This window comes from Carassius auratus, unplaced genomic scaffold, assembly GCF_003368295.1.
Source record: "Carassius auratus strain Wakin unplaced genomic scaffold, ASM336829v1 scaf_tig00214259, whole genome shotgun sequence".
Lineage (NCBI taxonomy): Eukaryota > Metazoa > Chordata > Actinopteri > Cypriniformes > Cyprinidae > Carassius > Carassius auratus.
Genome location: NW_020527582.1, coordinates 1034620 through 1057182, shown reverse-complemented (window position 1 = coordinate 1057182; position 22563 = coordinate 1034620). Strand labels below are relative to the sequence as shown.

General features: G+C 39.4%; 2 protein-coding genes across 7 annotated transcripts in view; one reads left to right on the top strand and one right to left on the bottom strand.

The window, feature by feature from the left end:
* The first annotated feature begins 3805 nt into the window (after window positions 1-3805).
* LOC113091644 (repulsive guidance molecule A-like) lies at window positions 3806-16409 on the top strand. The gene is made up of 4 exons (XM_026257228.1): window positions 3806-4409; window positions 7697-7812; window positions 10881-11392; window positions 13141-16409. Exons 1-4 carry the CDS (start codon window positions 4396-4398, stop codon window positions 13840-13842), a joined length of 1344 nt encoding a protein of 447 aa, XP_026113013.1. The 5' UTR covers window positions 3806-4395; the 3' UTR covers window positions 13843-16409.
* Window positions 16410-16961: 552 nt separating this feature from the next.
* Window positions 16962-22563, bottom strand: part of LOC113091643 (chromodomain-helicase-DNA-binding protein 2-like) — a 28609-nt gene continuing 23007 nt past the window's right edge. For 5 of the 6 annotated variants that reach the window (XM_026257226.1, XM_026257224.1, XM_026257225.1 and 2 more), the window contains 10 exons: window positions 22302-22452; window positions 22071-22193; window positions 21709-21825; window positions 21442-21579; window positions 21012-21128; window positions 20745-20923; window positions 20555-20654; window positions 20281-20476; window positions 18935-19178; window positions 18519-18819 (listed from right to left, as the gene is read on the bottom strand). In XM_026257226.1, the coding sequence (XP_026113011.1) occupies window positions 18519-18819; window positions 18935-19178; window positions 20281-20476; window positions 20555-20654; window positions 20745-20923; window positions 21012-21128; window positions 21442-21579; window positions 21709-21825; window positions 22071-22193; window positions 22302-22452 (1666 nt within the window). Of the gene's footprint in view, window positions 18820-18934; window positions 19179-20280; window positions 20477-20554; window positions 20655-20744; window positions 20924-21011; window positions 21129-21441; window positions 21580-21708; window positions 21826-22070; window positions 22194-22301; window positions 22453-22563 lie in introns of all 6 variants that reach the window. The other variant, XM_026257222.1, reaches the window with a different exon arrangement.

The window sequence follows — 22563 nt, the reverse complement described above, 5'->3', positions numbered from 1 at the left end:
GTATTTGCTAATGCTCTAGTTGGATTCTTAATTGCAGTGCTAAATTTAAAAGATGCATTCTTAGAGCTGCAAAGTTTATCACTCAGATGTCAGCCAAACGTGTATCAACTGAGCGTATAGCTTCAGCAAGCCTGGACTGTTTGCCCTTGCACCCCCCTCTTTTTTTGTCCTCCGCCAGCTGTGTTTGAGGTGGATGTCCAGCATCCGACTGTTCGAAAGCCATTCTCTTCACACCAGGGTGGAAACCTCTGCCTTGGAAACTAGCAGATTAATGTAAATGTGATATCCCTCAAGCATCTGTCATAGTCGTGGCAGGCAATGTCAAATATAAAATGTTACTATTTAATAAAATATGTTACTATTTAATTACATTAAGTCAAAGAGCATTTTAGGTTGTTAAACATTAGGTTGTTTATTTATGATGGCAACAAACCGTCTCAAATACATTTGCTCAGATATGTTCAGATAAACAGATCTTTTTTCAGCTTTTTTGGAAAGTGATGGGTATTTTTCTTTTGTTTCGTATGTGTGCACTCCAGCAATTCAAATGGCAGATTGGTTGATTTGATATGCAATAACTGCACTGTAACACCCCAATGTACACCCTAAGCATGCAATGCTTCAAAGACCTTTTTTATTATTTCAATGACCATTCATTATAATACAGTTTGTGCCGAACTTTTATTTATTTTTATTCATTTATTTATTTTTCCTGCCCTATGTCTCACATTTTTACCTGCAAAAATACATTCCATTTGAACAGCTTGTGTAAATTGTTCAATGGATCTCGCTCACAAGCGTAATGTTGTTCCGAATATCACAATAGTCAAAAGGGCTGCGGGTAATCTGAAAATCAGATAAATATTGATTTGTTTATATTGAGTTACACAGAATATTGCCAGTTGCATTGTCTATTTTTGCTTAATGAAAAAGTTCCCAAAGATGCATAGTCAGCCTTCAAGTTTCCGAACAAGTGCTGTTTTTCATCCATATGAAAGTGTTAAAAGTGTTAAAAATACCCACCAGGAATGCATTCCGGAACCATCAAATGAAGTGATATTTTCTGTATATGTTTTTATGCAGCTCATTTTTTATAACAATAAAGGATGTTTATGACAAATGACAAGCAGGTAGCGTTCAGTCCATCATAACATACAAAGAGTGCATGTCTGTCTGTTTTAGAATCAAAATCAATTTTAGATCACAATCAGAAGTTATTTTGTTATAAGAGTTTGAGCAAAACATTCATTATATACATTTTGAAATTTGGCTTGATGCTAATTGTACCTCTAATTATATTTTCTTGTAAGTAGTATGGATAGTTTGTGTTTCTGATGAAGAACCACAAGTTATTTCTCTTAATTAAATGCTGTATATTTAGCAGTGGACAATGTAAAAGCCATATACGAGACATATAGGCTACACGAGCGAAAATGCATTGCAGGTCGGTGCCACCTTGAGTGCAGACTTGAATTAACAGAATGCGATTAATCGTTTTGTGCTCGGTGTGAAAGCAACGTTCGTCGGTGATTCACCTCGCTTTTTCGCACTGCAATCAGTGTGAAACAGCTGCTAGGGGCTGTCCTTGCCATTAATGAATGATTGGATGAATAACCCCTTATTTACACTGCACATGTCTGCGGCACATTACGGCTCCGGCACAGCCACTCTAGTCAGTTCTTGTGTTTATACCAGCTGCGCCACGACTCGTAAGCATCCCAGAAGTGGCTCTCCATGCTACTTTAAGTTTCATCCATACGTCTCCTTCGATTAAAAACTATGATAAGTGTTGTGGCTGCGATATACGTGAACCTATCTTATCACAGGCACAGTGACTTCTCGCAAGGGAAAAAAAATAATAATTTTTTGCCTCATAACACTGGTTAAGGGAAACGTTATTATTACACAATACACTGGAAACGTAACAGGGAAACGTTGTTACACAATACATTTTTTTTTTATCAACATTTATAAAATATTGCAAAAGTTTCGTGCAGATATGTAATGGAAATTCTTATTCTAACCCTCCACCTCCCCAACACCACCTGCACAGAACTGCTACAGGGTCTCCCTCTTTCTTGTTCTGTTAAATTTATGTTATGAGCATTTAGCAGAAGCAAGCCATACTTGCTCTACAGCAGCAGCGTAGCAGATCTAGTCTACCCACACCAAACTTATGTACACTCCATTTACATTAATAAAATATTTTAGAAACTATCCTAAGAGTTGTCATGGCTGAATTATTAATATTCCCTAATTTCTCAATTTAACAGGACTTGAAAATATTACATGCATTATATATGGGATTGGTATAATGTAGACAGGTCATAGTATTTTATTTCTTAAATCTAGAAATGACATTGGCAGAGTTTAGTCACACCCCTGCTCTGCAGTTACCAGGACATGACTCAAAGCAGCCAGTCTTGTTTCGAACACTTTAGTTACTTTCTGGATCTTTGCCATTTACATTTAGACTGTCTAATTACATTATTTGTACCTTGACTGTTTTTACTAAGAGGTTGCATGTAATTACACCCAACAATAAACCAAGTCTAGTTTATGTAGTTTGTTTGTATGACATGTTTGTAACTATATGTGCGCCTACTTTTAAGAATTTTCCTAAATAAATACACTGTAGCCTGAACTTTTGATTTGCGATCATGTTAATGGATGTTAAAGTTGGGTTTCATCTGATTCATGCAGGTTCTCTAGAAGGTTAGGGAGCCAGGATAGACTCAAACCTTGGTCCCTGTGAGCCAACATCTGCTGGGCATGTGCACTTTTAAAAGTCCAAAGCTGCGTTTGAAATGGCATACTTCCTATATAGTAGGCAAAATAAAAAAATAAAAATATAAGTACATACATGACAAAATGTGAACAGAGTAGTATGCCTAAATTCACAGTATTCATATAGGCAGTTATGAAGTGTGCATCTGATATCCAATGAGGCCATTGGGGAGGATTTGTGAATGGCAGTGAGGTGAAACAACTGACATTGATGGTCACATGACAACATGATGAATAAAGTATGTCCAGATTACATTTATGCTACTCATGGGCACCAAATAAGTACTTATTCAGAAGAAATACCTACTCAGAGAGTATGCCGTTTTGGACACAGCCCAAGTGTCTGTGTTATCGCTTTCACTCCTTCTCTGTGTGGAAAGTTATACACAAAAAATCCTAGAATCGAGTGAGTACTGAATGCTGTGAGAGGAATACTCTGTTGTAGTCTGTGTGTTGCTTGCAAGTCAAAGCCTGATGCTTCTGCAGTTTTCAGACTATTATCGTTTGCTGTAGTTGACCAAATAAGAACTAGTATTTTTTTATTTACTTTTTTAATATATATTTTTTAATCTAAAACACATTGTACTTGCATACAATTTCTTTGTACAGCCTAAGTAATATACTGTGAGAACAGTACTGTGCTGCTACTGTTGTATAATAGCAACATCACACTCACAATATCAGTTATTACATGTCATTTTGCACAATTTGATGACCACATTAAATGAATGCACAAAAATTTAAATGTCTATGTTTTGTATTAGGCTATTATTAAAGTACATCCATGGTAACAGCAGACCATTAGGCTAATTAACACAGTTTATGGATAAGTAGTGGATTGGTTAACTAGGCTACTTCAAGCTGTAGTAGATAGGTATGGTAATTATATCTAGATGTTGAGACACACACACACATACACACACACACACACACTAAATTACAGACTAAAAATGTTTAAACCGAATGTGTTTGCTAATCCAGATACATTATAATCTTACCGTTAATCATAAAGCTTGGTTTAACAGACATAAGCCCGTGTTGACTATGACAGTGTGGGGAGTTGGAGACTGCAGCGTTGATCATTGTGCCTCACACTTTCAAACTCGTCATTTCACAACACTGAGGCGAGGAAACGAGCCAGCGCTATCAACACTGCTGCCCCGAGGGCTCTTCCTACTCAAGTCCTGAGAGCCACGGAGGAATCCTGGGAATACCACGGCAAAATGAAGAACACTATCGATTCGAAAACATTTCCGAGGTTTTCTTTTTTATCGCGTGTGTCTCGATAAACTGGTTGACGGATCGTACCTTCATTTCAAGATCACGACACCGATGATGAAAATAACATCAGACACCGCAAGCAGATTAGCAGCGTTAAGATAAAAAACTATCTTGCCTTTATAATAATAAACAGCTAATAAACAAGGGGAAATCATGCAGGGACGACAGGAGTGCTTAACCTTTAGTTTTACAACGATGTATAGACTTAAATAAGTATTTCGGATTACTGGTACAAAGCACGCCTGTTCGCGCTTCAGTCCGGATTCGACAGGCAAGCTTCATCCCGGTTCTGCAAAGAAACTCAACCCAAAAGTGTCGAAGAGCTCCATGCATTCAAAAAGGTGGGTTCTGGCTGATTTCTTGACAGATAGCCTTGATTCATTTCAAACAGTATGCAGTGGTTAGCTACTTAAACAGTGAACACTCTCTTAAATGGCACAGGGAACATTATATTGCATAGTCTCTTGTAGTTTTTGACTTAAAAGTCTGCATTACACTGTAGCTAGTACAGTTCTTCGTCTTCAGTGCTGATCTAGATATAAGGATTATGTTTAATACCAAGAATAATTTACATTTTTGCATTAATTAGGACAGAAGAAAGGGAGAACGGGATTTTTAGATGTCATGCACAGCTGCTGTCACTAATGAGTGCTATCTCAAAAAAAAAAAAAATATTTTATTGAATTTTTTATTATTATTTAAAAACAATTATTTTAGCCTCTGTCGCACTAGAAATCATAGACAGGCTATTAATGATCAATTAATCTCACAAATGGTTAGAGAACATTTGTGTTGGGTTCACAACACCATCATTAAGGATAAGATATAATCATGTTACGTTTTGGTTTAATGTACCTCCATTTAATTTTCTCTAATCTCAAAAGAAAATGAAGACATCACAGTTGAACTGTAAATAATATGGTTCTTAAAAAAAACCTTATACATGAGGACGCATCTCTGGAGATATCATTCATTCTCAACCACTGTGCAAGCGCCATCTGTTGGACTGCAACAGCTGACCACTAAAAACAACACCATATAGCTGCCCTATACCAAATCAACATTCCTTTTTTTTCTTTAGGACCTTTTGGATACCTTGGCCTGTGAAAATCTCAGCAAGACATTTATGATCAGATTGTTTGCTACTTTAATAGTACTTTAATGATACTTTAATAGCTTTTTTATTTTATAGATGGGCAAGTCTTATTCATTCTTTATTGCATATGTTCACAAAAACAAAAAAGAAGTCCTAGTATGATTATGTATTATATAAATAGTTCACATTTTATAGCAGTGCATCTTGTTAAGGTAATCTGTCAGGGTGATTTAATGAAGCAAATGCACTGACATAAGCTTGTTAGATCTCTTAACTGGTGTCACATCACATATTGGCTAGATGTTTTAAAAGTCCTAGGCATTGATTATGTATGCTGATGCTTAGGCGGATGCATTTACATTGACAGAGACAGAACACTATGTAACAGGTGATCATACATTATACCATTCCAGTTAATTGTGGGTGGTAAGGGATTCTCTTCCGTTTTTAATTTGAAGGTTTGGACAGCATCTGTCCTTTCTGATTTCAGTCTGCTAAATAAAGCATAAATTCCAAATTCAGTTTTAATCAGAATCTGATTCTCTCTTAGGCATTTAAATGAGTAGACTACATAACACAGGGGTGTCCATCCAGTCTGCTCCTGATGGGGGGGCTACTGTCCTGCAGAGTTTAGCTCCATCCCCAATTAAAGGGTTAGTTCACCCAAGAGTAAACTATGAATAAAGGCCCCCTGTAGCAAATCCATGCGTTTTTGTAAGATAAATATACAGATTTCAAACGTAATGAACAATTTTTTTTTCTCTCACTTCTGCTGACTGTGGGGAACCGGAAGACTTGCAGGTGTAAGATCGACGATGTATGCGTCACGCTCACGTGCCTCTGGGAAATGTAGGAGCAAAGGAAACAAAGTTTCCTTATTTTTGAAAAGGACACCCAATCTCCTCTTGGCTTATTTCGAAATCCTCCAAGGTTTTTTATTTATTATTATTATTATTTTTTTTTTTACAAATCCTCGTTTTGTACTTCTAATTCGTGATCAGCGTTTTGTTTTGTTCTCTCTCTGCGCTCGTCACTAAACATGCAGCGCTGACAAACTATGACATCTGCCTGCACATCTTCCAGTTCCCAACAGTCAGCAGAAGTGTGAAAAAAGTGTTCATAACATTTGAAATCTGTATATTTATCTTACAAAAATGCATGGTTTCACTACAGGGGGCGTTTAATCAACCCCCAGAGCCAAGTGAGGGACATTTTATTACAGATGCGCGCACTTCATTTCACGTCTTCTGAAATGTTGACAACAAACAACTGCTTACCCCCATTGAAAGGCTTGGAAAAGCAAGGACATTTTTTTATATAACTCTGATTTGATTATTCTGAAGGAAGAATCTCACATACATCTAGGATGCTTTGAGGGTGAGTAGAATATGGATGAATTTTCATTCTTGGGTGAACTAACCCTTTAAAGACCTGAACCAAAGAAATCAAGGTCTTCAGAATTACTAGAATCTTCTAGGCATGTATATTGGGACGAATTAGAGCTAAACTCTGCAGGACTTTGGCCCTTCAGGACTAGGATTGGATCTGCTATAACCCATCAGCTATACAAGCATGTATATTTAACTACTTGGACAGCCTAATGAAACAAACTTTTCATCATGTATAAAAAAATATTTTTTTTATTGAAAGTATGTTTTATTTCAGATTGCAAGTAGTAACAACAGTATAGTAACATTGTATTGTTAATATAGGCCTAAAAGAATGAATTCATATGTATTTGCAAATGTTCAGTTAACCTGTATGACCCTTTTTTCAACCGTACTGTGTTCACTAACACTTATTGTGATTATGATTTATATCAGACATAGCAATCTGTCTTGGATACATTTATAATGGACGCTTAATTATTATGTATACTAAATCTGGACATGTGACTATTTACACTAGCCATGCAAAAATCAAAACAAGACCGTCTGTAGCCTACTTTCATTTATAGTGAACAACTTTTCAATACATCAATTATTGGGATGACAAATGGGATTAAATGGTCAAGCTAATTGGTGAATTTATCTATAAGACAAGTAAACAATAATTAATTACCATAGTAATTTTAGAACTTGATTTAAATACATTTTCAGCCTCCTTTTGAACTGAGGATACATACAGCTGCACATGAAAGTATTCACTTTAGCAATTTATTAAAAAGTAACAATGTGTTCACTCTCATGAGTTCGCAGCCTACATTGCAAACGCGTGAAGTACTTTTCAAAGCTCAGGCGTAACTTGAAACTAGTGAGGGGTTGGTGGCGAAACAGTGACTTCTTATTGGTGCACTTCGCAGTGTAGGCTGCACCCTCTTGACACTAGCGAACTGGAAGATCGATGGCACGTTTCTAGTGAGGGTTGGGAATGTGTGAACACTGAGAATACCTGACAAAAAGCAGCGATATTTGTCCGAAGGAAGGGCGGGCGGCATGATTTCGCTGTGTTGCGGTTCTCCAGCAACTTAATCAAACGGAAAGTCGCAGCACTGCTCTAATCCGCCTTTCCTCACATTGCTGGTGTAAACAGGGAGAGGAGAGGAGCGCTGTCCCGTGCTGGATGGATGGTTATGGGGAAAGGAGCAGCACCATCGGCGCTACAAGTCTGCCAGTTCGTTGTTGGGTTTCTCTGTCTGTTTCCAGCAGGTAAGAACAACATTTATCATGGATAATCTAATTCGAGTTTTAAGGAATGGAAATAAAGATGTTTATTCGGAATTGATTTATCGAAGCAATGATGCAACGCAATCTCAACAAAACAACAAACACCCAAAGCAGTTAAATATGTTAAAATAACGCAGACAAACGCATGCTTTGTTACTTAGCAGCAAATTAAACGCAGTTGGGTGTATTTTGTTTAGTCATGACCCAGTTATGTCTAGTAAAAGTTATGCTATTTATCTTCTAATTCATGTTAGTGTGCATTCCTTCATTATGCACGCTTGAATAATGTTGTTTATAACTTTTTAGGCTAACGTTACACATAATACATTTAAGATAAAGGTGTTACATTTCCATCTAAACTTTTCCGCAAGATGCGAGGAAAAAAAAGTATGTTTGCATATCGCGAGTGATGAATTTTATTTGTTTTGAGCCATTGGTAAAACCGTGCGATGAGAGCGTGGTGATCCGAAGGTTCGGTTCGGTTGTGCTGCACTACCGCAGTGTTTCCCACAGCTCTGCCGGAGACGTGCTCTCGTGTTTGGGGGAGGGGAAGCGAACCCTCCACATCTAGCCTATTACATGCCTTCGCTGGGCTTGTGAGGGCAACATTTTCCAAAAACCATTTCACACACACAGTAAAGCCTTTTAAAACGCGCGAAGACCGTCTTCAAAAGTAAAAAAAAAAAAAAAAAAAAACTTCAAAGTTCTTAAATGGAACGTTAATCTTATTTAAAATCTAAAAATGGCAGAAGTTGTCTGTATTTTAAAAAATATATTTGTATGTTTGAATTCACATAACACATCTGAATTTACAGTTCTGTGTTAGGTAGTACTTTACAGTGAACAGTAGTAGGAAACTGTGAAGTGTGGTGTTGTAGGATCACAGACATTATCTCTGTCTGCATTACACTATATGTGTTTACAGATGAACTGTAGCTTAATATTTTGATGTCCACAGTAGGAATTTAACACTTATGTTCCCAGCATACACTGTGGCATGAATTAATTTGGCTGTTGCTGTTTTAGTTACTTATTTATTTATTTTTTTTAATCAAAATTTGAAAATTGATTGTCACCATTTATATTTTATGGTATTAAATGATAAATGACCTATTTATTGCAGAACATTTCTATTAAATTCATTTAAATGCCTTATTCTTTTATTTATTTATTTGTTGACAAAGTAGTATTTATTGTAAAAAGAAGTGTCTAATGTGTCTAATAAAAGTAAAAGTGCAATTCCTAATTCTTGTATCTCATTTTCTGCCAAGGCTCTGGTCAGCTGTAAGTAGTGTGCAGTTTGATTTTATACCCTGTGTCGCATCTTCAAAGTTATTTAACACCAGAGAAAAGGCAATCATGCAAGCACTAGTTGTTGACATCTTAAATGAGCCTATCGTCTCTTATCAGATGGATGATAAATGCCCTTTGTAGCTGGTAGGTGGATAGACAACAAAGATTGTTGCGTGATCATTTGGAAGCAAAGTTGTGGGGAGTTTTGGCATGTCCTTGCATTTTATCAAACGAAAAGAGTGAAAAACCACATGACTGAAAAGCCTTCAGATTTGAATTCAGATCTTGTAATCCGAGAAAGGGGAATGTGCTTGAAATTGCTTTTGCCTTTGATTACGGCCTTTTGCTCTGGACAGGTGGCTATCTCATATCCAGTTTGACCTGTGGAATGGTGAGACCTACTCTGTGTTCCGCCCATTGGTCCTGGAGCCGGTCTCTCTACAGAGATCCTGTTTCTTTAAGGCAGTCCTTAGCCCCCTTCCCTCCTGCCCTGCATGGCTGATGAAACTCTACCTAATCCCTTTACACAGGGCTAATTTATGACTCTGCTGGTTTCTTCTCAATGACAAATTGCATTGTCTTCATTCAGAGTCCTAATACTACACCCTCCCACAGACACACACATACGCACACACACATACACAAACAGCTACCCCCTTCTGTGAAAGCCCTAAGTGATTTTTTTCAGATGTGCATTTGCCCTAGGTCACTGACACCCACGGTGCTTTACTCAAAAGCACCCCCGCGATCTGCTTAGCAATGCAACGAGACAGCACAAGGTGTGAATGAGTGTGAATTTGATATGAGATGATTAGCACTTCTAAATAATAGACTTTTGCTGGTGTGATTGTCAGTTCGAGGGCTTCCTTCCCATTTGTCTTTAATTGCTATTAATATATGTTGCACCTTAAACAGTGTGAAATGCTAGATATCCAACTGGGATCTTGGAATCAGTCATTTTTCGATAAAGCATACAGCCCGTTTACTAATATAAAGTGATGTCATTCAGGTTGAGGTAATGAAGTTAGATAAGCCTGTCGAGAGCTCATTACTTTGTAACGATGCCTATTTAGATGCTTATTGCTTTACGTTTTGTATTACAATAGAACTTAAGTGTTGAACTTTTCTCTCCCCTGTGACACAGACGTAATCAGAATATCCCATTAACATTTAGAATTTCACATAAACTCAACAAACGTTGATTGGCCTGCTTGAATGTTTTTTTTTTTGTTGAATTTATTTTCGAAAAGGCAACAAGACGACAATAGCCTTGCTTTATAAAGCATTTAGAGCACTTAGACTTGATGGAAGTTGGCAAAACACAGAAACTTGGAACTTGGTTGGAATGTTGTTGTTTTTTTTTTACTGATGGAATTAAAGCCTCACTTTGTCCAGATGATGAGAGAATTCATGTGTTGTTATGAGAGAATTGAGCAACTGGCATTCATGAACATAACTGACATAATCAGAATAAAACGCATTCCTAAATGAAACGTGCATTAAAAGTGCAAAGAGGGTGTAAAATTAACTGTAAGAAATGAAAATGGGCTATTCTTGAATAAAAATGTAAAGGATGTTGATATTTTACGACACTTTTTCTCAAAAGCCTTTGTTTTTATTTTAACTGTTACTTTTCAGTTTAAAAGCTTAATCAGTTTTGTCAGCTACTCTGGTTGATGCTTATTTCATTTCAGCTTTCTGTAAACTTGGTTTGACCATGACAGTGTGTTTATGCTATCTCTCTTTTGACTTCACAGCAACTCTGCAGTGTAAGATCCTGAAGTGTAACTCTGAGTTCTGGGCCTCCACCTCCAGCTCTGGCCCAGAAGAGGAGTTCTGCACTGCGCTGCGAGCGTATAACAACTGTGTCCGCCGCACTGCCCGTACGTGCCGGGGTGACCTGGCCTACCATTCAGCCCAACATGGTATAGAGGATCTTATGAGCCAACACAACTGCTCCAAAGAAGGTCCCACTACCCAGCCTCGTGCCCGCACACCCCCACCCCCAGTCCAGGCACCACCGGACGCCAACATTCCCTCCGACAGGCCAGAGGTGTGCCATTACGAGCGGAGTCTACCACGTAATGCAGCGCCTCCAAATTACACTCACTGCGGCTTTTTTGGGGACCCACATCTCCGAACATTCAACGATGACTTTCAGACCTGTAAAGTTGAGGGAGCCTGGCCACTGATTCACAATAAGTACCTGTCTGTGCAGGTCACGAACACTCCTGTTGTGCCTGGATCGTCTGCTACGGCTACTAGCAAGGTAACGATATTTAGTACCTCACATAAAAAACAAGTACAAGTAATTTCAGCATCCGTCTCGGTTTCACTTCACCAACCTTTTAAGGAACGGTTTCAGCATGGAAGTAGTTAATGGTAAAAGTGCGGTTTTACCAGTGGGAAGAGAAAGCAGACTTTGTAATTGCAGAATGTAGTTAGCATTTGGATCTGTTCCAAGTAAGATGAGGATGAGATAAGACAATTAGCGAAAGTCTGATTAAGTTTTTTTTTTTTTTTTAAAGAAACGCCGACAAAAAAAGAGAAGTAATAAATTAGAATGTTAGCAGACTCCCATGCCTTAATTTTTTTTTCAGACAGTCAGAACTAATGCTGCTATATCTGTGGTAGCCCTTGCCATTGTTTGTGTGAGTTAGGAGTCTTGTTGTTTTAACTAAGTGCTCGGTCCATACAGGAAACTGCTGATATTTTCTCTGCATTAGTTGGCCCTCATACCTCATAAATTATCATTGTTTTGCTTTACGGCCCATTGGTCAAACTGGGGAGCTGCCTTAGAATTGGCCAGCTGTGGAGCCTAAGGTGAAAACACAGGACTTCAAGTTTATTTGTCCGATTGCCGAATGCTAATTTCACTAAGTCTGATGTGCTTTTGGCTGCTGGAGTTGTGTGACCAGGGTTGAATGTGTTTCAGAGTTTTTCCTTGTGGCAGGAAAAACACAAGAACTTTGTACTCAGTCGCATTAGGAAACAGAGCAATTTTCCGCCATCGAAAAAACCTCTAATGATTCCCCATTAAGTAGATGGACCCACAGTTCTTTCTTGTTGGAGGGAAAGGGATCGTGATATTTTTGTTAAACTGAGGCCTCTCAGAGGCCATTCAGCTTGGACAAATGCGCAAACAGGTCTGCAGGCAGATGGCACCTGTGCAAACAAGACATCTCTTTTTTATTGATAGACCCTTTGCTTTAAACGAGCTCTCGTTGTCCTGTGAAAATCTAGGGTGGTGCTAACAGGAGGTAGATCACTGCACCATTAGTGATTATAGGGTGGTTTGGTTTAACTGAGTCTCCAGACATAGACACACATGCACACACTCATATGCATCATTTGCGAGATCAGAGCAGCCTGGACATCTCGAGGTCACACATGTGTCAGCAGTCCACTGGCCTCCTAATGGCAGCTTGCTGGAGGAGTCGGAGGTAGGAGCAGCCTTCTCTAATTAGCCCCTGTGCAGGCTGTGCTCTCTAGCTGGCACGAGTCCACTCCCTGGAGCTGAATCCGGGGTTCACAGGCAGGCTCTGAGCAGCATGAATGGATTGTCTTTGTGTCTGCATACTGAGGCCTGCTGTAACATAGACTGGACCTGTGTTTCTCCCGAGTGCGTTTACATTGGCCCCCTGTATCTTGAGCTGCTGCTGCTGAAATGTGACATTACGAAAGCTTCTGGGCTTGGAGGGTCTGCACTACACAGTCCTCTGCTTTTATAAAGACAAGGCTCGGTTATGCAGAATTGAGTACTTAGTCACCATCTTTTGCCATATGCAGTGGTGCATAAAACACTTTATGTCTGTGGTTGCGGTTTCTTGGCTGGTTTTGATTGAACAAATATAGCATTTTCAACATCAAAACTTTGTGCACTTTAAATGTTATGTGTACTTTAAATGTTAATTTCTAGCCATCTCCCCTGTAGAATTGTTTTGTTTTTAAGTATTGATGTCCAAGACCATCATTGATCTTGAATACTGTTCTCACTTGTTCTCACTTTTACCACAGCTAACGATCATCTTCAAGAACTTTCAAGAATGTGTAGACCAGAAGATGTACCATGCGGAGACCGACGAGCTTCCTGCTGCATTCGCTGATGGTTCAAAGAACGGAGGCGACCGCCATGGGGCCAACACCTTGCGCATAGTAGAGAAGGTGCCTGGACAACACGTGGAGATCCAGGCACGCTACATCGGCACCACCATTGTAGTCCGGCAGGTTGGCCGCTACCTCACCTTTGCGGTGCGGATGCCAGAGGAGGTGGTGAATTCGGTGGAGGACCAGGACAACCAGGATCTTTACCTCTGCCTGCATGGTTGCCCTGCAAACCAGCGAATAGACTTCAGGAGCTTCAGAGCGCGGGCGGCGGAGAGCCAAGTCTTAAGCAGGGGGCGGCCAGGCGCTCCTATTAATGGCTTCACATACCAGTCAGCCATGGCCAAGTGCAAAGAACGTCTACCAGTTGAGGATCTGTACTTCCAATCCTGTGTTTTTGACCTGCTATCTTCTGGGGACATCAACTTCACTCTGGCGGCCTACTACGCCTTTGAGGATGTTAAAATGCTCCACTCCAACAAAGACAAGTATCACCTCTTTGAAAAGGATACAGTATTCAACTCTGCCTCAGAGAAATGGGCTTTTAGTGTCCTAATCCTCATCAGCCTTGTTGTCATACAGTTGTGGACTGGCTCGTTTTCCTTTCGCCTGTAGTCCCCATTGGACATCCTTGTTAGATGGTTGTAAGATGCTGTATGCATGTGAAATGCTGCTCTCACCGTGTTGTGTTCCATCTACCAGAAGCTGGGCTTCTCAGCTAGAGCCTGAGCTTCTGCTGAGGGCTTTCACTCTCGTGTGTCTTGTGTCACACCATGGACTCATCTCTCATCATCATCACGTACGTTCATTCATCAGGCCAGAGCAGAAGCATCTCTGTGGTCATCCTGCTGATCTCACAACTGCTTCATGACAGAGAACGCAGCGCTGAGAGGTCCCGAGACCTGAGTCAGATTAAACCACCCTTGTTCCCACCAGGGTGACGTGCCACTGACAGGAGTGAGAGGGAGATGATCCTTTGCAGAAAGAAGAGCTTGGAGATGTTCTTCAGTTCACTCGATGCCAAGTGAGAGGTGAAGTATGTCTCCCGGAGTCGGGCTGGAGGACATGACAGGAGATTTTATTAATGTTTCCAAATGCTGGAGGGACGGCAGGAGTTTTCTCTTTGAAGAAGCTCCAGCTTCAGGAAAATGTTAGCTTTCTAGAGAAAACCCCCTGGCCAAGGCCATAACAGACTAGTAAGTCATGTTGTCTACAGAGATTAACAGGCCATAACATCAGGCCTTTTGTATAGTTTGTCTATGTGTGTGTGTGTGCAAAAGAAAGATGTTATTTTGTGTGTGTGTGAAGTGTTTCGTAGTATCTGTATATTGCGCCCAGGGTCCTAATATAGCTCTGGTGTGGTGGTTCATGGGTCAGTAATAAGTTTTACTGCCTGCCAAGAGCTCTTTGCTACATTTCATATAAAAAAGGGTGTCAGCCATTGTGTCAAACAGACCTTAAACTACACCCAAACTGCTTTGGTGTTATAATTTCGGAAAATATTTATCGAATTCCCTCCATTGTCAAATAGGGTGTTCAAAATCAGCCTGAACAACTACAGAGAATAAGTTAAAAAAGTAAAAGCCATGGAGTAAAAAATCCACGTCATACAATGGTATAATGGTCTCTGAACACACTTGCTTCAAATATACACGTTCTTGGAAAAATATTCATGTCAGTTTGCAGTAGGTAGCATTACCATCAATGTATATATCCAGGACAGAGCCAAGTTCCTCCATACAATGTTTGCAGTTTGAGATGGGACCCACAAGGTAGATCCATCAGTCATCCTTACTGCTTGTTAAAGAGCAACGCCTTGCTCTCCATTTCAAAAGGGTGTCGACGTGGCTGTGCTGTAGGCCCCGTTTAACTCACGACTCTGTAGATCTGTGAATTTATGGCGAGGCGTTTTGCCAAAGAACAAGTCATGGTGCCAACAATTTCCCAAACAGATGAATTTTCTCTCTCTCTCGCTTTCTCATGGGACCTTTTGTGGTTTACTTAAGTATTTGGGCTCGAACCAGATGTCCCGATTGTGTATAATATTGGAAGGTGCTGCTAACTACAGTGTGGTGGATGGACCAGTGCAGGAGCTTATGAGAACATCTGCCATGCATTTCTTATAACATTTGAAATGGGGGCATTTGCTCTTCAGCCATTAGCAGGCTCAGGATTACTGGCACGCAGTATTGTAAATAGCAGTAGTAATATTGGCGAGCTGAAGTCACACGATACATAGCACCACTATTTTGAAGAGTGAAACTGCACCCTTGGTAGCCTAATAGTTTTATAGGCCATGTCTAGAGACTGTTGGAAAGGTCTTTATGGAAGATGAAGCCCATGTAACTTCATCATCATCATCATCATCATCATCATGTCCCATTTCTTCTAAGAACATCATTCACAGCTGTCACTTATCAGTGTTTGTTTTCTCTTAGTAAAAAGTTTGGACTATGAAAATATGGTTTAGATATGAATTATGCACAAAGAATCCTCTGAGAGACTTGACAGTAATTTATTCTTACACTGTCAAGTTTTGCAAGCCTTACTACTGCTTAGAAAGTTGTGTTGTAGGTGCAGTTCATGGCTTTAAAAAGACTTTTGAAAGCATGCAAAATGATTGTAATGATTTTTGTGTTTAAGTGTGCTTGTGTTGTCAGTGCTTTTCGGATTTATATGTGTAATGTGACATGTATATAAGTTTGTGTGATTTAGTAAATAATATTTTGTGCTGATTTTTTGGTACATCATAGGGTGTGGTCAAATTTACCTTTAAATGTAAAGGGATATGTACACAAGCAGCAGAAAACAATACGATAAGGGACTTACAATCTAGTTTGGAACCAGAGTAAAACAGACATCATGTCCTTTAAGTAAATACAAAGTAGGAAACGTGTGACTTGCGGTGTTCATGTGTTGTTTATTACAAAAGCACTTTATGTTTTTATTCTCTTTAACCTAGCTCTTACTTGGTTTTAACTTGATGGTGAAAGAGGTTATCAAACTTGTAATGCTATAAAAGATAAAAGTGTATGATAACATTTTCAAATGTATTAATGTTGAATGGGAGATACCAGACAGCTTAGTCTGTTTTTGTATGTAGGACTAAAGCGGTGCCACACACCACCTGTAAATACTGTAAATTATTTATTAAAGAAAAAATAAAGTGTCATGTTGATATATTTTTGATGTTTGGGTTTTTGTATTCAGCCGTTTTCCATTTGGTTTGACTTCACCACAGACGTAATGCGAGTACGTTGAGCTAAGACTGCCACCTAATGGTACAAAAAGTAATCACAATATTCTGAACCATCTGTAGACCACAGCCATGATCCTGTCTTTACATTACAAATTTTCGAGCCCTATTATAACTTTTGCTCTATGAACCACAAATATTCTAGTCAAATGTGCTTTCCCCACTTATTATAAAAGTTAAAGATTTTAAACAAGACAGAGCAAAATATTTGAAGGTTTTTATAATGTGTTACATGATCCAATTCGTCACTATGATTCTAAAAAGCGTGTTTCATGTAGGTTATATCTGACGAAGCCTGGGGTTTGCAGAACTTTGGACACAATTTTATAATTTAGAGGATTCTTCCTAAATATCACATTAAATGAATTGAAATGAATGAAATAAATCTAAGCTGGTCAACTTGCAGTTGACAGTTTGCATAAAACTAGTTCTAAAAGCCGCAATTAGTTTTAATTATCACTGAAGAAAACAACAGATAGTCCATGATGTAGGAAAGTTTAATACATATAGGTCTATAAACATATGTACAGTACATTTAATCTGAACAGTGGCTTTTCACAAATATAAATTACTTTAAATTGGCTTGTTTCGAACCTCAACACGTCTGCCGAGTGTGAGCAGGAGCTCGGGTGGGAAAGAAGTAACACATCTTCAGTATTCCATCGCAGACGTGTCCACAGCTCACCTGATCTCCGAGTCCAGACACCAGGATCTTTCGGGGATTGAGTGCACCACATTGTCCCCCCCAACTCACCAGAGCTGGCTTTAACATGCACCCAAGTTAAAATTCCATCCTGGCGAATGTTTTGAAATTGTACACAACCGCATAATACTGCGTCATTTTCGACCGCTCAACATCCTTATACCAATCCGGTGTTTGAATCTACACAAGAATAAGGCACAGATGGAAAAAACACATCAAATAAACAATCAATGAACAGTGTCTACCAGCATGCCAGTCTGTCAATGCTTTGGCACAAAATCTGGTTCACCAAAAAATAGCTTGTGACACCTGCCCACTCCTGAAACACGCATCTGTCCGTTCATACAGAACTCACATTTCCACTTAAAGGTCAACATTATCAGCGTTTCAGCACACTTACACTGAGAAAACAACATGAAAATCAGATTCGGATAACGTCTACCCATTACTACATACTCAAAATCGAGCAAGTACTGTCCTTTTAGTGCAATAAAAAGATGCAACAGTACAAGCACTGACCATAAAGTGGACTTAAGTGGTGCCAAGTGTTACAGATATAAGAAATTAAAAACAAAGATAGCTTAAGTGTTATGATTATCTAGTGTTCGGACAAGGTCTACATGGACCCTGAATACTGTTTAGCCTTTTTTTTCCTTCTTTGTTTTTTAAACAAGGCTACTGTCCTCCAACATGGCAATATTAACAAATGGCGGGTCTGCAATAGCGAAGACTCATTAAGCCAAAAAAAAAAAAAACCAACAATTCCAGTATTTGTTGCGGTCGTTGCTCATCACACAAGACAGACACAAATGTACATGTAATTACTTGATTTTCTTTCCTCAAAATGACATACGATCACAGGGGTCTGGGCATTTCGGAAAGCAAAAGTGACAGTTTCAAATAGCTCAACAAAAATATGAATCAACATCTGAAGGTGCAATTAAAACAATTCCTTTTTCTCCTCCCACAAAGGCTACTTTCATGAAATGATCCTTTTTTGCACAAAACCAAAATAACACGAAACAAAAAGACATAGTATAGTCCCTTTCTGCTAATGACTCTCAACAAAAACCAAATACATGAGGCACTTTCTAACTTTCGTACTTGAACACTTTCTCAAGTTCAATCGTAGTCCATAGGACTAACCACGCTTTGTTCTGTCTCCTCAGTCCAAAATGGCAGACTTAACCTGGCTGAGAATCCTAGAAGAGAGCGGAGGACACAGTGGCAATGAAGAGGAGTTTGCTGGAGGCTCCATTTATTGCCTAGGTTGCTTTTCAGTCACGTCCTTTTGGCAGTACAGAGCGTCTCTGCACTCAGCAAGTATTCACCTCACGTCTTCCTGTTGTTCCAATTAAAGTCCGTCACAGGTTTCTGCTCCACAGTTCTTTCCATAGCAGGTGAGATGGGCTCAAGGGGGGATTTCTGAGACTGAGGGGAACGGGGGTCAATCAGGGGTGGGGGTTTGTCAGGGTGGAAGGGGCGGTAGTGATCGGGCCCCATGGGGCCATGGTTTCCAGGGGGTCCCCTGTGATCCGGCATCCTTCTGAAGTCCTGTGGATGCCCTCCTCCACCTGGGTGATAGTTCGGGGAGCGGTATTCATCGGAACGCCTTCTCTTGGGGTCTGGATGTCTGAAAACAAGAAGCTAAATATTAGTCCTACAGCTCTACACACAACAACACAGTTTTGGGTAAGAGGATGGCTCGTAAACGTTAACAGATTTAATAAAAAGCCACTCTTGCTCACCTGTCATAATAGTCTCGATGGCCACGGTGGTCTCTATCATTCCCATACTCATAGGGGCGTTTGCGAGGGGAGCCGCTGTTACGGTAACCTCCCGAGCTGCGGTAGTCACCGTGAGGACGGCGGTCACCGTAATGATGGTCCTTGTACCGGTGAGTGTCATACGGGTGATGCCGGTCCCCTTGCCAGGGCTGATTGCTGTTACCTGGGTAGCTGTACTTCCGGTCCCTTTGCCAGTCTCCCCTGTCTGTTAAAAGATACCAAACCAGACCAAAAGGACATTTTTAAATGGCTTTTTTTTTTTGATTGTACAAAAATTATCCGACATCAAAACCAGAATTATAGTAGCTATGTGATGTAGCTATACGGTTTGTGGGTCCAAGCCTCTACTCCATTTTAATTGAGAACACTTTCTCAGAAGACATTTATGAGCACTATTCGGTTAGTACGGCCTTATGAAATCCATTTTTTTTTTTTTTTTTTTTTTATTAAATTAAGTAAATTAAATAAAAATATTATTCAAAAAGCATGTCTGATTAATTTAATTCACGAAACCTACACAATTTATTATTAGTTTAACAAAAACGACATATTTAAGGTCCCAAGATATTTGTAATTTGTTTCTCAAATTCAGTCCTATTTTAACCAAACTGTTAAAATTTTAACTGTTGTCCATTATTTTTCTGGATTCTATTTTATGTTACCATTAAAATGTAATAATCAAAAGCATATCTAATTAATAGATTTTATATATAATTATTATTATTATTATTATTTTATGTTATTTTTTTCTGAAATACTGTGTTGTGTATTTAAATTTTTCTGCTAAATAAATTCTGGTGAATATTTTTTTTATATCTGGTAAATATTACTTTTTTCTTTATTACTATTAGTAGTAGTAATACTATCATTACATTAAGTAATATATTTGTCACAGTTTCCTCAAGTTAATCAAACTTTTATTTTGACAGGTTGCTATGAAGACCAAGTTTCTGATTGTATATGATGTAACTATAGTTTTTCCTCAAAAGAAATGGTCAAATCCCCATGAAGTGGCTCTCAGAGCATGTGTTCATGTACTCACATACATGAACACATGCTCTTAATATTCAAAGACACTAGTCCATATCGTCTTTTGATTTAACTGTACTAACCTACTTTAGATTTTTATCCATACAAAATTTGACAAATTCATTTTTATGACTTGGTTCCGCATCACAGTCATAGGGTCCTGGTTTAATAGTACTACAGCACAATGTGAGTGCAATTGTCTGTGTTTATTTTTCTGATCTGATAAGAGTGTTTGGACCCCAAAACTATGACACTTGATGGATTGTTGCGTCTCTCACCGTCATTAGGAAAGTGTCTTTTATTGGGCTGGTTGTACTCTCTATGGTGGGCGTGAGGGGGAGGTCCAGGCGGATGGCTGACCGGAGGATGGGGTTTGGGTGCATGCTGGGTTCCTGCAGAGTCCCGACTAGATCCAGACGGTTCTGGTCTGAAGGGTTTTTTCTTGGCAGGATCATCTTTCTTCTTTTGCTCTTTCTGTAAGAGGAGGAAGTGAGTAAGCGGTCCATGAAGAGAACAATGATAATCAGAACTGTGAATTTAAGATCTGCTTACCTCTTCTTCCTGGGAGCGCTTCTTTTGAGCCATCTTATACAGCTTGTGCAGTTTCCGGGCCCCAAACTCAGTAAATTTAGAAACAAAAATCCAGAGGTTTCTGACAAATAAATAAAAAGCGGTGTTGAATATACTGTTTGAATCTAATGGGAGCTCTTGAAATCAGATGTGTAATGTGTAGTTGAGATACCTGCGCCAGGTCTTGACGTGCTCTGGGTCGCTGTATGATTTAAGGCACTCTGTGATGCGGTCTCCGATCTTCAGCAGGCAGGTACGAGTGTGCTGCAGCTGCTCCTGCACGGACAGCCCCTCGTCCGGCTTATCTAACTGCTTCAGAGCCTTCTTCACCGGCCTCATCCTCTCCTTACACTGCAGACACAATCACACATTATCAACATACTTCGGTGTACATCACGCCAAGTAAAGGGAAGATTGAAATGAGAATTTTAACACTCACAATACTGAATGTCTCCTGGTCCAGCTCATCATCTTCCTCTCCAATTGGTACAGGCTCACTTCCTGCAGTGATGTGCACAGGGCCTTGCGCTTTCTTCCCTTTTCCTCCTGGTTTGGCCTGAAAATGTGAGAAGTCGAGAAGCACACGGACACATGGTATAACTCGTTCATGTACAGATTAAGTCTAATCCATCTTGGATTAAAAAAAATTATCCAATTCTCAAAAAGAGACAAACTAATGCTTTTATAGTTATAATAACACAGATAATTTAACTGCAATTAAGCCTAAATCATGAGTTTGAGTCAACCTGTTGATCTAAGAAACTAACAACCATATTGTGCACAGGATGACAGTGAAACATAACACTTTAAGTCCAAGCTTCTAAAGGAAATGTTCTCATGCTGAAACTTAATACTGCCATATAAAATACCTTCTCTTTTTTGGATCTGGAACGCTTTTTGTCTTTGTCCCCCTCCTTCTCTTTTTTAGGAGTTCCTGTTTTTTCTTTGTTCTCTTTGTTATCCTTTTTCTGTTTCTTCTTTGTGGGTGATTTTTCAGCTCCGTCGTCCTGGAAAGCGAGAGAATTGTAAATATGCAGCCTAACTGGTTAGTGCGGTGGATTCGATGTCTTTACATCTCTACATTAACAAATCGGTTTCTTTAAATCGGTGACACGATGGAACAAAAAGGAACAAACCTTGACCTCTCCCTCTTCTGACAGGTTGTCGGAGAGACGAGGAGAGGTGATTTCATTGGCCAGATCATTGTTGGGGGCCTTGTTCTTCGTTCGAGGTTTCCTCTTTTTGGGTTTGGTCTGGGAAGTGAGAAGATAAAGAATGAAAAAGAAATGCAATTAAATCTATTGGCTGAAACTGATCTTCAGTACACATTAAGACCACCTATTTTTCTAAATGTCTTTGCAAACACATTTTTTGCTTAAAGCTGCCAGCCCAAAATGTTATTTAATCATTACCACCACTTTAAGATCTTCTATTGCTCCAAACCACTAGGTGGCGCAAGTCTAAACACCTGCAAACCTGAAACACCCACAATCCTTACCTCATCTCCTGTTTTAGCAGCATCTTGGCTTTCTTGCTCCTTCTTCAGCATCTTAAGCAAGTAGTCTGCTCGCATCTGTAACTGCTTTGCCTGAGGTTTCTTATCAGGGTCATCTAGGAGAATCTATGAATAAAGACAACAGGACATTTGAGGTCAAACAAGGCAAACTTGCACATTGTTGATGCTGCTTGTTTAACTGCAAACGAGCTATAACTTGACTTAATAATGTACCTTCTCAGAAAGTTTGAGATCGGGATCGGTCTTGATCAGGTCCCAGTTGGCGTAGCCGTGTTCGTAGATACCCAGTAACAGCTGCGTGTCATCATGAATATCCCAGTCCACGTCAAAGTGTGGAGTCTTCACCCGACAGGTCAGCTGAAATCTAGCCGAATGGAAAATTTCACTGACTCTTTTCAGTCCCATTTTATTCCTTATTTATAAATGGATCAGTGTTGGAAAAACGTCATCATCAAATCCTTCAAAAATGCATTCA

What these genes read in the sequence shown, in the direction of transcription:
- LOC113091644 (XM_026257228.1), top strand. An exon ending in TCTCTGTCTGTTTCCAGCAG is followed by an intron (nt 7,813 to 10,880) that starts GTAAGAACAACA and finishes TTGACTTCACAG; the next exon opens with CAACTCTGCAGTGTAAGATC. An exon ending in CTGCTACGGCTACTAGCAAG is followed by an intron (nt 11,393 to 13,140) that starts GTAACGATATTT and finishes CTTTTACCACAG; the next exon opens with CTAACGATCATCTTCAAGAA.